Source organism: Halichoeres trimaculatus, unplaced genomic scaffold (genome assembly GCF_033239565.1).
Source record: "Halichoeres trimaculatus isolate MK-OKI-2021-1 unplaced genomic scaffold, fHalTri1.1 fHalTri1_scaffold_14, whole genome shotgun sequence".
In the NCBI taxonomy this organism is placed as follows: Eukaryota; Metazoa; Chordata; class Actinopteri; order Labriformes; family Labridae; genus Halichoeres; species Halichoeres trimaculatus.
In genome coordinates, this window is record NW_027437192.1 from 33,708,950 (window position 1) to 33,722,008 (window position 13,059).

General features: G+C 43.1%; 1 protein-coding gene across 10 annotated transcripts in view; it reads left to right on the forward strand.

Annotated features, from left to right (window-relative positions):
- The window catches only part of epb41a (erythrocyte membrane protein band 4.1a), a 105,341-nt gene that overhangs the window by 52,012 nt on the left and 40,270 nt on the right, over positions 1 to 13,059 (forward strand). For 9 of the 10 annotated variants that reach the window (XM_074686238.1, XM_074686240.1, XM_074686241.1 and 6 more), the window contains one exon: positions 1,534 to 1,704. In XM_074686238.1, the coding sequence (XP_074542339.1) occupies positions 1,534 to 1,704 (171 nt within the window). Of the gene's footprint in view, positions 1 to 1,533; positions 1,705 to 10,057; positions 13,049 to 13,059 lie in introns of those variants that run through there. The other variant, XM_074686248.1, reaches the window with a different exon arrangement.

The following is a 13,059-nucleotide window of genomic DNA, read 5'->3' on the forward strand; positions in this document are numbered from 1 at the left end:
GGAACTATATGTAAGGTCTGCACACAAAAAGAAACATTTTGGAAAATATCTCAAAAGTAAAAATGTCTGGATTGAAAGAGCAGCTCAGACAGCTATTGTCTGGCTGATATTAACCCCTGATAGAACAGGAGTAGATTATATAGATACATCACTGTGATGTCAGCAGATTTGGCTGTAAGGTCACTAAGAGGTGAACTGTGAATGCTATTATTTAAAAGTACTGTCACTAACTGTCAGGAGATGGAAAATGTTCACTCAAACTGCCCAGCTGAGCCTGGCCTGGTCTATTATGCCTTAAATGAATAAATAACAGCCAATTTACATGTGAGCCATCAACACCTGTGCACAGACACTCACCGCTCTGCAGCACGTTCAGCCAGAAGTGAACTCTGTGATTAAGATGAAGCCCTTTGATCCCATTTGTGCATATTTACCCAAATCAGTGTCATGAGACCTTCAATGATTAAAACCATTGATGCAGAGGACAACCATAAGGACCATTACCGAGACCAAGCAGCTCCACAGAGGACCTTTGATTTTCTCTGATTTCAGTCTGAGACAACCTCAACCTGCTTCTGATGAGATTCATTCTCCTCTACAAGTGTTTAATTCTCTGATCCTGCACACTGCTTCATCCAAAGCTTAACTACCACCAGCACAGACATGACAGACATCCATACACTCAGCACAGACATGACAGTCATCCATACACCCAGCACAGACATGACAGACATCCATACACCCAGCACAGACATGACAGACATCCATACACCCAGCACAGACATGACAGACATCCGTACACACAGCACAGACATAACAGACATCCATACACCAAGCACAGACATGACACACATCCATTCACCCAGCACAGACATGACAGACATCCATTCACACAGCACAGACATGACAGACATCCATTCACACAGCACAGACATGACAGACATCCATACACACAGAACAGTTATTATTACACACAGCACATAATTTTATCCACCTTGAACAGACAGCACAGACAGCTTAACAAAAATAACATTGAAAGAAATAACTGTTATTGACCAAAAACAGGAAAAACAAGCTTGATTAGATTTTAGTGCTCATAATCCAAATAGAGCCCTGCTGCCACCTACAGAGGTCAGTTCATTAGTAGGGTAGAATAGAATAGAAGAGAATATACTTTTATTATCCCTGAAGAGAAGTTTAGGGACTTAGTACATAAGCCTAATACTGATGGACAAGCTTCACAAAAACCGTTTACATGGAACTACTTAAATGGACATTGTCTCAGTGACATCACCCATATGTTGAGACCGGCTGAATTAAGAACACATTTAAAAACTAAACATGACCTTGTGGCTTCAAAGAACAGTTCTTCATCCCACTGAGAGAATGTTCATCTTCTTCTTTAACCCTTGGCATATTTCATCTTCATGTGATCTGATTTCTCACTTCATCGACCATCGTCATCATTGTCCGTCCTGTTACTGTCACTGTGGTCTCCATCTACCCGCCCTGACTATAAGCCTTCTGTTAAAGGACCTGGACAAGACCCAGACTGAGATCATGCGTCACCACACGAGCATCAGTGAGTTGAAAAGGAGCTTCATGGAGTCTGTACCAGAGCCACGGCCCAGCGAGTGGGACAAACGCCTCTCCACCAACTCACCTTTCCGCACAGCGAGCATCAACGGACAGCTGCAGCCAGCGGTGAGTCAGACGAGCTGAAGCAGGCCTGTTGGTGGTTCTTTTGAAAGATAATCTCATCCACAGAGTCACTGCATTCAGACTAAAGGTGGGATTTTTCTTGCTATGTAGCTATGCTAGCAGCTTTACCCTTGCTTCCAGCTTTGCGCCAAGCTAAGCTAACAACATCCCTCCCCTTCTCTGAGCCGGAGACTCAGAGATCGAAGTGATGTCATTCTGCTCACCTGACTGAGTCTTGATAGCTGATAGCTGACTTCTAACCACTACACGTGCTCTGCATCCACATGACATGATAGGGGGGAGTTCTCCTCACCTGTAGGAGGAGTTAGTCAGTGGTTTTTTACTCAGAAAGAAGAGAGCCCTGATGGTAGACCGACAAACATCAGTCTGGTGTGAGTCTTACAGCTCTGCTGTCTTTACAAGGCTTCCACACTTTTATAATGATCCTGAATAATACTAGTGACCCACTGACACTTTTGACCTTACCTTACTACGTCACACACACATACACACACACACACGCCCTCAGCTGGCTCACAGTGCATGCCCTGAAAGGGATTGCGTGGCTGAAACTTTCTTCCATTCATTGCGTATTGCAACCCCAGCTTTGTGGTGCGAGCATGCTGGGAGATCTGCACCATGAAAGGAGCCAGCACTGCCACTGTTGAACGGCTTTTTCCGTTCACTATCCTCAGGACCATAGAAACAGATTAAACAGATTAAACAGTGAAGCAGTGTCAGGAGATAGAGCCTGTGTGATGCTGGTGTGACTGAAAGGACTCCTCAGATCAGACATCAGGTGACCAGTGGAGGTTAGGGCTACGTCTCTGGGGGGACTGGCTGCATGCAGGGAGTATGCACTATTTCAGTGATTTTTTTTCTCGGCGCTTTACACTACAGAATATACTGTCTAACACAATCTACTGATGATTGCTGAAAACCAGGTAACAAAAGGTAGTACTTGTATCTGTTCACTGGGTATAATGATTGCTGTTTGTGGACTTTCTTTCTTTCTTGACATTTAATGCTTTTTCTTAAAGTTGAATGCCTGCGTGATCCTCATTCCCTGTACATGAGATACTATTTACAGTTGTTTGAGATTCTTCTATAATTCTACAATTTCATTTAGCAGATGCTTTTGTCCAAAGCAACATACAACACAAGCAAAAATTTAGACAGAAGGAAAACCTTAGTTAAGCGCTTGAAGTTATTTGGCTGCACGTGCTGCCATCTAGTGTAAGAAGATTTTTTTTCTATGTTATAATAATGTAGCCCAAAATAACCACTGGAACAGTATGATAATGTAAACAATATAATATAATGTAAAAATATTGACTAAGAGCTTATTCTACCCCTGAGGACAAAGAGGTGAAGGCTCAGATTAAGGGTCTAAGTGTTCCCTGAACAGATGAGTCTTCATACATCTATTAAAGTAAAAAGGGACTCTGTGGATTGTATAGAGTTTGGTAATTCTATGGAATGAATATCCCATCTTAAATCAAGAGCATTTTAAATTGATTTGAGAGCAGTATTATATTGATTTCACGCTCAGATTTTGTGATATTGTCTCTCAAAACTCTGCTCTTGCGCTCAAATTTGCTCTGCGCGTGCTCAAACTGTCTCCTCGTGCTCAGTTATAATGCTGCGCGAGCTCAAACTGTGTCCTTGCGCTCGGATATAATGCTGCTCGCGCAGATTTCCTGCACTCACACTCCGGTTCTTCCTCTCGCGCTGAGGGAATTTTTGCTCACAGATCTCTGTTGCGCTCAAAATTTTTTGTGGATCAACCAATAGGAGGCTGACTAGTATTGACCAATCAGATTATCCCTGTTTTTTCATGGGTGTGTTTGCTGTTGTTCACGGAGCGTCACATACGGGCGGGCACTCTTTCAACCTGGTTTATCTGCCCCTGACCTCCAGGGCAGTAATAAATGTGATTTCTTTAATTTTTTTGTCCACTGTTAAAATCAAACATCATTCAATAAATACACGAGCACCCGTGTTCTTAACTGAAATAGCTATGTTGTATACGCATAGCTGCATGACACAGTGCTCTTTGCGCTGTGCTGGTGGAGAAAACAGTGTCACCATCATGAAGCTAGCGAGACAGCAGCTCTCATAAAAAATGGACCGACAGAGTCAAGAAAATCAGGCAAGTTGTTTTAAATTCATTTTATTGTAAACTATATTGAGCTGTGCACTGAATATTTGATCATATACTTAACATTATGCCTGAACAATACTACACCTGTTTGACAGTAAATAAGCTACCTTACCTTGATTAGCCAATGCATTAAGTAAGGTATAAATGCCCTTATGCCCTTCGTTTTCAGCTATAAATGAACATTAATTACTGATATCGAGCACGAGGAGATAGTTTGAGCACGCGCAGCATTATAACTGAGCACGAGGAGACAGTTTGAGCACGCGCAGAGCAAATTTGAGCGCAAGAGTTTTGAGAGACTTAGGGCTCTAATTTCGTGGCGCAGCGCAGGGGGCGCAAGCCTGGCGCAGCCTGCGCAGTGCTAATTTCGTGCGGCGCACCGCTGTGCGCTGCCAATTTGACAATTTGGTAGACGGTCTGCGCACAGGTGGGTGTGACGGCGCGCCAGGGGGAGTTGACGACGCACCAGGGGGAGGTGTCAGCAGATTCATGTTGGCGCAGTGACAATTTGGTGCCAAAAAAGTGCGCTGAAAGCTCGCCAGCTCCAACCTGGTCTATTCTAGGGGCAAGGCGGTGCGCACCCCACGCAGCTGTAATTTGGTGACAGGCGCACATGTGCGCACATGTCATCAAAGCCTCAGAGGCAGGTTTCCAGAGTCAGACATATTTTAATGCAGTAAACAATCACAGCAATCACTATTTAATGTAACCGTCTGAACCAGCATATACATTTATATCTATATTAACTGTCCCGTCACATCTGATGTCAGATTAAAGCCGTTTGTCAGTTTAGTTAACCTGACTGCAGCTGGAAGTTTGATGCACATCTTACGATTAAACAATAAACAGCCTTAACATCTGATACTGAGTATATATCTGGTTCTCTCATTTCATTTAATTCAAAGAAAAGAGGGAGAGAAAAGACGAAGAAAAAAGAGACTAAATAAATGTTTGTCACTCAGGATTTACCCGTGATTTCCCATATTTCTCTGTTTTAGTCTTTATTTTTAACCTGATCTAAAAAGATGGAGTATATTATTGTAAGGAGGATGAGGTGGAGACACTGGGAGAGTATACAGTATATCACCAAAGGTTCTGCTATTTGGCGATGACAAACCAGGAGTGCAGGTGGATCAAAAGTATTCTGAATGGATAAGCCAGCTGTGTAACTGCCTCTTCATTTTTTACTCCGGATAAAGACAAAGGAACAGATTAAATCTGTCCCGGGAGCTGGCCCACAAGGTGACGCGCGTCGTGCCCTCCGATGCGCCCCGCTGTCCATTGACCTGCTGCAGGCACAGCGGCTCTGACCGTCTCCGCTACCTCTCTCCTCGGTGCTGGAGATCAGTCAGACCAATCAGACGCTGCGCCTCAGTCGCAGGGCATTTAAAGGCGAGGAGAGGCGCTCATTTGATTGGTGAAAACAGCGCTCGGCTGTGTTAAACCCACTCACGGCTTTTCTCCTCCCTCTCTGCCATTTGCGCGGAGGGAGGCGTGGACGCGCAGCTCTGCGCTCATGTGCGCCTGTACTGCGCCTCTCTTGGCAATGCAGGAAACTTGCAAAGTGCTCCGGTCACGCCCTGTGCGCACGGCGAAGGCCAGCGCAGGGCAGGTGCGCTTGCGCCTGGTCTACGAAATTAGAGCCCAATATCACAAAATCTGAGCGTGAAATCAATAAAATGCTGCTCTCAAATCAATTTAAAATGCTTTTGATTTAAGATGGGATATTCATTCCATATAATTCATTCACCATTTGGGCAGAAGAAGTCTGGCTAGAGATTTAGAGCCGCGCTGGGCTGGGAGCTCCAGGCGTCTTAAACAAGCAGAGCATAGTGGGCCAGAAGGAGTGTAGACCTTGATGAGGGACCCCAGGTAGGCAGGAGCTGTTCTTGTCAATGATTTGTAAGCCAGAAGAAGAGCTTTGAATTTGATTGGAGCTGCCACTGGAAGCCAGTGAAAAGAGATTAACAGCAGGGTGACATGCTTTATTGGGCTGGTTAAAGACCAGATGTGTTGCTGTATTATGGATAATCTGTAGAGGTTGTACACACAGGGAGGCTGCTAGGAGGGGGCTGCGTGATATTACAACAGCCTGTACCAGAAACTGTGTGGCCTGTTGTGTCAGGTAGGGTCTGATCCTCTTGATGTTTTTGAGGGCATATCCACAAAATCGAGCAATCAAGGCCACATGAACCTTAAAGGTCAGCTGATCATCAGTATTCTTACAGTTCATAGCTTACATTTCTATACACAGGATCCTGACCCTAAAGTTAGATGAATCAACTCTCTAAAAATACTGACGCTAACTGAGCACATACTTCACAATGAGGATTTTCAAAACCATCAGAGCACAGTTCATAAAGGGAGAAATAAAATCTAAAGGGAAACCAGGAATAAAGAATCGTGCACACTACACACTGAAATATTACATTCTGCACCTTTAAAGACAACCCCCTGTTCCTTTAAATCCTACAAACTGCACCTTTAAATATCAAAAAGGCCCCTTTCTAATACTACACGATGTACCTTTAGATCCTACACTCTGTACATTTTCATATCACACACTGCACACACTATCACACTTTAAATGTCACACACTATATCTTGAAAGACAAGCTTCTGTACCTTAAAGGGCAAGTCTCTATACTTTTAAATCATACACACTCTACCATAAATATAACGTACTGCACCGTTAAAGGGGACATCTTTTCCCTTTAATCCCACAAACTACACTTTCTTTTTATATTACACTCTGTCTCTTTAAATCCTTCACACTACACTTTTAAAGTCGTTTCTCTGTACCTTGAACACTGCACAGTTTATATACTAAACACTGCTGCTTTAACTTCTACACACTGCACCTGTCAATTATTTAATCTTTATTTATCAATCTTTATTTAGAAACCACTGAATTATAGAAAACATTAACATAATAGATTTTATCGTGTTTTTTTTTAAATTATAAATCAAAGTTTCATAGTTTGTTTTCATGGCTGTGCTGAGTCAAAAAAGTGCACTGAAAACAGCTGATGTAAACAAACTGCTTGAAAAACCTGTGTGTCTGCATTACATCTACATGTATCTGTTTAATCATTTGTACTTTCAGCTAGTAGGTTTGCAGTGTCTGGGATGGACTTCTCCATCCTGGCTTTGAGTGTGACCCCTTTGAGTTCTTGTTTTGTTCCTGACAGGCTCAGGTTATTCCTCTAGGGGTCTGACTAAACTACAGAAAGGATCCTACAGAGAGGTAGAGGTGGATTTATTTTGTAGAGGAGGAGGATTCTTCATCACTCACACACTTAAACCCCCTGTAAATTGGTTCAATGTTGGATTGAATTTTTTATGTTACACCCATGCACTGCAGTAGAGAGAATAAACTATTCATTAAAGATTATCTTTTAATGATAACATAGCTGTCCTCCACTGGGTGGTGCTGTTGACTTTCCCATTCTCATTTCACTGCTTCAGCATGACTGGACCTGCAGTCACAGAGTGGCTACACCTAAGGATATTTTCTCAGTGTCCACTGATGCAAGCAGAAATGTGTGAGTGCACGGGTGCATGTATGCGTGTGTGTGTGTGTGTGTGTGTGTGTGTGTGTGTGTGTGTGTGTGTGTGTGTGTGTGTGTGTGTGTGTGTGTAGGGGAGGAGTTCCACTATTGTACCTGCATACCAACTAGCTGGTGGCATTTCTGTGATACAGGTGAGCTCTCCAACACTGGCTGCAGCAGCATCCAGACTTGGTTTCTGGGTTGAGTAAAGAAACAGACACCTGGAGGCTGTGTGTGTGTGTGTGTGTGTGTGTGTGTGTGTGTGTGTGTGTGTGTGTGTGTGTGTGTGTGTGTGTGTGTGTGTGTGTGTGTGTGTGTGTGTGTGTTTGTCTACAGCTGTTAGCATACAGCTTTTACCGCAATGTGCTTGGCTTGATGGCAGCTGATTCATGGAAGCTGTTGTGAACATGTCTGCAGACACAGGTGATCACACGTTACAGACACCTGCAGGCTGTGAAAGGTAAAAGCTGTTACCATGTGGGAGGGGGGATGTCAGCCTCATAGCTTCTCAGCTGCCCTGCATTTTTGATCATACATGGCCCAGAAGGGGGAGCTAGAAAGGAATAAGAGGTTAGCAAACATTTGACCTTTAGTGAGGACTTTGTGATGATGAAATACCTTTACTATATATCTTTGCCTGTTTATAATCTAAAATGTAAAATCAGATTATCAGATGCTAAACTAGTTATACCTGAATGTGATTTCTCAGTATCTGAGCTCTGGTTGGATTTTACAGGGAGTAAATGAATTGATTTGTTAGACATAGACAGAAAATCCATTTTTTAAACATTACTACACCACAGAGTCAACCGTTTCAAAAGGGGTCCTCCACCCTCAGGGGACTCTTTTGGAGGCTCCACTCCACTGTCAAAAGGAAGTGATGTCAGGATGTGAGGTATAAAAAACAACAAAAACAAAATAAAAGAATTTTATTGAGTTTACAACAAGTTAACAATTAAATATAAATGAAAGAGATTCCTCTGGACACAGTTAAATAGAATCACCCGACGTAGATGTATTGTTTGAATTGTTATTGACTTAAGTACGCCATCTAGTGGCTTGAAGTGGTCACAGCATTAATTTGCCATGAGACTGCAGTAACTTTTATTTTCTTCTCTTGTCTGAAAACATTTGCCTGTTTATGTTTGACATCAGAGAGTTCAGTGTTATTCACAAAGAGTAACTGTGATATTATCTAATCATTGACTGTATATAGAGTGGACAGCGTGGCTCCGCCATTTACCATTGTATTGTTTTGAAGCCAAAAAAACCCTGTCACAGGCACAGCCAGAGTCTGTGCAGTAGAGACTTAGGGATTCCAGGAGAATGTGAGTGGAGCTGGGTGACAAAAATAATACTTACTATTTTTTTTCTTTCGAGAATACAATCACTTCCTGACTCTTACCTCCCGATATATTTTACATCCCCCGAAAAAAATACACAAGAACAGCAGCTGTCAATCATCGTTAAACGTGAAGTAAAACCTTGTTTTCAACCTCGTATAACTAATGAAAACGAAACTTTTCAGAAAAAAGGACTTGAATATTTGGGTGGGCGATAAAGCCTCAAAATTATATCACAATATTTTAAGGAAATTTGCAATAATGATATGTATGACGATATGGGGGAGAAAAACAAACAACTTATAATTAGTGGTTCTGCTGCTTCTGAATAACAGCATTTTATTGCACACACAGTATGGATGCCACTTTCCCAATCATTTTCTACTACTACACAGGCTTGAAATGTACACATAGTAAGTAGGTCAGATCCAGAGGAAATCTGAGATTTTGGAGGAGGAAAAAGTTAAACTTGCAGGCGAAAAACTTCTTAATTCTATACGACACAACACATTCTTTCTATAAGGACACCAACAGAAAGGAGAAGGCATGGACTGAAGGTTCTGAAGTTTTTGGAGGGCCAGATAAGTTCAACATGCTAATTAATTACTATGAAAGTACGTTGTCATGGGTGGGATTCCTGCAGAAATGTGGCTCTGCTGTGATCTTGTGATCTCTGGTATCCAGCTGTTATGGGTGCTGAAAGTCAGACATTATTTTAACATTGAGCTCTATGGGGACTAACTCACTGCTGGAGACAGACTCTAGTGGAAACTCAGGGAACTGCATTTTTTTGCACTTTAATGAAGAAGTATACGGGGTTTTTTTTCTGTTGTTGCTGATGATAATTTCACACTTTCAGGTCTTCTGGTTATTTCAAGGAGATTTAGATTGATCATATTTAAAAGGTGGCTGGAGTTAGAGGGTGGGGGGTTCATTGCTGATTTGGGATATACTGGCACCTTTATGGCTCCCTGTTCTGGACCCCGGGGTCTCTAACCCCGCCCCTCACCCCCGCCTACACTCCCCAGATGGCTGCTGCAGCTTTGACTTCCTGCTTGATCTGCCGATCAGTTGCATGGCTCACTTCATCCTGATGATGCATGACTCTTGTGCCTGGTCTTCTTAGTGAAAGACTGAAAAGAAGGAAATTTAGCTAAGGACTGATGATTGGTAGCCAGAGGACTGACCCCCTCCTCCCCCTTCTTCATCTGTCTCACCCCACCAATCCCCCCCTCTGTATCTGTCCTCTGTGGATGTCTTTATGTGTTTTTCTCTGTCTCGTATCTCTGCCCCCTCAGTACTCATCTCCTTTCCATTCTCCTCTGAGGTCTGGGGCTGTTTCCCCAGCAGGACCCTGCTCAGGCCTGTCGGTCCTGGCTCTGGGCTCTCCGTCACCCTAAACTTAAAGACAGTTTCTGTCTCAGACTTGAGCTCTTGCACTACCATCAGATTGTCCTGTTTTTGATACTAGATAATCCAGTCATAGTGTCACTTTTTGCTGAGAGCCTGAGGCACAGTTTTAACAGTTCCACATTACTGCTGAGTGCTTGAAATGATGATGACACTTTGGATGAAATGCAATAAAACCAGTTTGTGTTGCATCACCTCCTGCAGGCCCCTGAGCGCAGCCTTTCTGCCTATAGAGTGAATTAAATCATCTCTGTTTCCTCATTTGGTGCAGCATTATTTGAGACCTGTTTGATGGAGAGCCCCCACAAAGGCTCTGACTCCTGATACGCCAACACTTTACTACTACAGTTATAGAGCAGTGCAGATTAGAAACTCTGGCTCTGCCAGGTCGTCTGCTGTTTCTGACTTCCTGATGGCACTTAAAGGACTTTGCACTGCCAAACAGTTTGCACTAGCTAGCATTTTCTCTGCCAGATAATGCCCTTCCCCTCCCCACCACGAAGCAAAGCAAAGCTGTATTAATCTTCAGAGCACTCCTCTCCCCCTCCATCCACCTTCTTTGACCATCTCACTGTCCCTACCTGCCATTTTTCAAAACACTTACTCTGATGAAGTCAGATTAACTCAGATCCAGTTACACTCCAGTAAAAACAAACCTTTATCTGAACCTTTAGCGTCATTTTACTTCAGCTGATTTCAGCCAGTAATAAACCAACAACAGATAGGTCTGTTGTTCCTGTCCGTTAGCAGAAAGCAGCTGCAGTCAAACTGTGACACAAACAGTCCAACTGTTCAATCTGTCAGCCTCTGTAAAGAGCAGCTTGGCTTTCGTCTGCAGCAGCTTCACCTGTTTCATGCAGTTTAATCATTTCTTAGAAAGGCTCCTGGTAAGATCTATCTTACCACCACACCAGTTAAATCTATCTGCTACAAAACAAACCAAAACGAGAACAGGTGGAGGAGGCCTGCAGAGGGCTCGGTTAGCACAATGATACCCTTATATCACAACCATAGATATCAGCCATCTTTGAAGTTTGCAAGGCAACAAAGAGTCTCTGCAAAAACTTTTGCCTTCAGCTAAAATGGATGATGGTTCATTGTTTTTCACATTTTCATCTTTGTGAAATGTCCTTGAATTAAATAATTCTTAGAGGGGCTGTGAGGAGTTTCTAAGTGATCTTGAAAAAGTCTCTCTTCTAGATATATGCCTGATCCTAATCCACACTTTAAAATGAGAATATCCACACCAAAATAGGTTGTACATAAATGCTATTTCTCAGCTTCCTGATCAGGTCCAGCAGGACTGGATTGGTTTAGGGCACGTCTAGGTCTTAATGTCAACACCACGCTGAGTACAAGGAAGAGAGATCTGTGTTTTTCTCTGCTGAAAGCAATTTCTGTGATTCATTTTGTAGTGATGGTGGACACTGGAGCGTAGGGATGGGTACCAGATTAGATACTTTTATAGGTAGCAACCAAATTCCGTCTGTAGTAAAATCAAACAGTACTATTTTTGGGCTCCTAAACCCATCCTTGTGAATGTGAGGGAGTGGAAGAGTAGGGGATTGTCCATACTGGACATGAACACAATGGTGCAAGTTTATATATTGAGAAATAAATGTTTTAAATTTAAAAACATAGAGATTTTATTATTACACAATCTAAGATTTATTACCACATAAGCACACAAAAAGTACTGAAAAGGGGTACCTTGGAGTATTGATAGTGATTGCCAGGTACCGGGCATCGGCACTGTATTGTTTCAAATGTGAAAAGTACCCGTCCTTACAAGAGCCTAACTGTCAGACAGAAAAAGGACAGAAGAGCAGGCCAAAGCTAAACAGGAGAGAGATAGAGCAGAGTTGGTAGATGAGCGCTGGTAGGACAGAACCAGGATTTACTAACGTTACAGGTTACAGACACGTCTCAGAGCAACGGGGTGTGAGTAGAGCTAAATACAGCTGGATACTAAACTACAGTACAAACTGACAAAGTTAGCTAGTTGTCACGTTTCAAAGTGTAGCTCTGCCTAACTGTTGATTAATACCTTACCTCATGGCGTTGGATCTGGGAAAAAGTTGTCTTGAACAAAGAAAAGTAGAGTCAAAAAGACAATCTGATCTCCATTCTTGTTAAGAGTCACGTCTTTACCACAGTTTGAGACTCCAGGCCAAAAGGTGGCGCTGCAGTCCACTTCAAACAGATCCTCCTCACAGTCCCTTAACATAGGCATGTCCCTTTACACAGACAATTTAAAAACAGCCTCTGTGGTCAGTGAGGTTAGTGGAAGTGTTGTGAGACAACCTTTGAAACCAAGTGATAGTAAACAGCAAAGGTGTGGGCATGGTCACACAGCAATAAGTACCCTCCCAGCTGGAATCCCCCTCAGTCTGTTGGAGTACGGTCTCACAGGCTTTCCACACCTGGGGTCTATAGTTTTTCTTCGTTCAGACCCTCTGAAGGACTGTCAGATTTCATGTCATGTACCTCTGAACAATCCCCTTACTGCATTCAAGTTTAACAGTCATCCTTTAACCGTACTACTACTGCAGTCATCCCACACCTACACAGGAAAAGCTCTTAGGTGCACTGAGCTGTGGGTGTTGTAGCCACACAGGTGTCACTGCTCAGCTTCTTAACCCTGTCATGGAGAAATCGGCTGATCTGGATGAGCTTACACAGACTTACAGAGGGCCTAAGTCTGCAGCCCACCAGTACTAGACAAAACCACTTCATTTGAAATCCTTTTGTAGACTCACTCACACTTCACCCCTTGCTGCACCTTCCCCATCCTCATGTCCCCACCCCATGTCCACCCCCTCCCGTCACTGATCCCACCTGTGTGTTCATTGTTATCTGTCTCTCTTGGTCTGCTGCTGCTGCTGCTGCT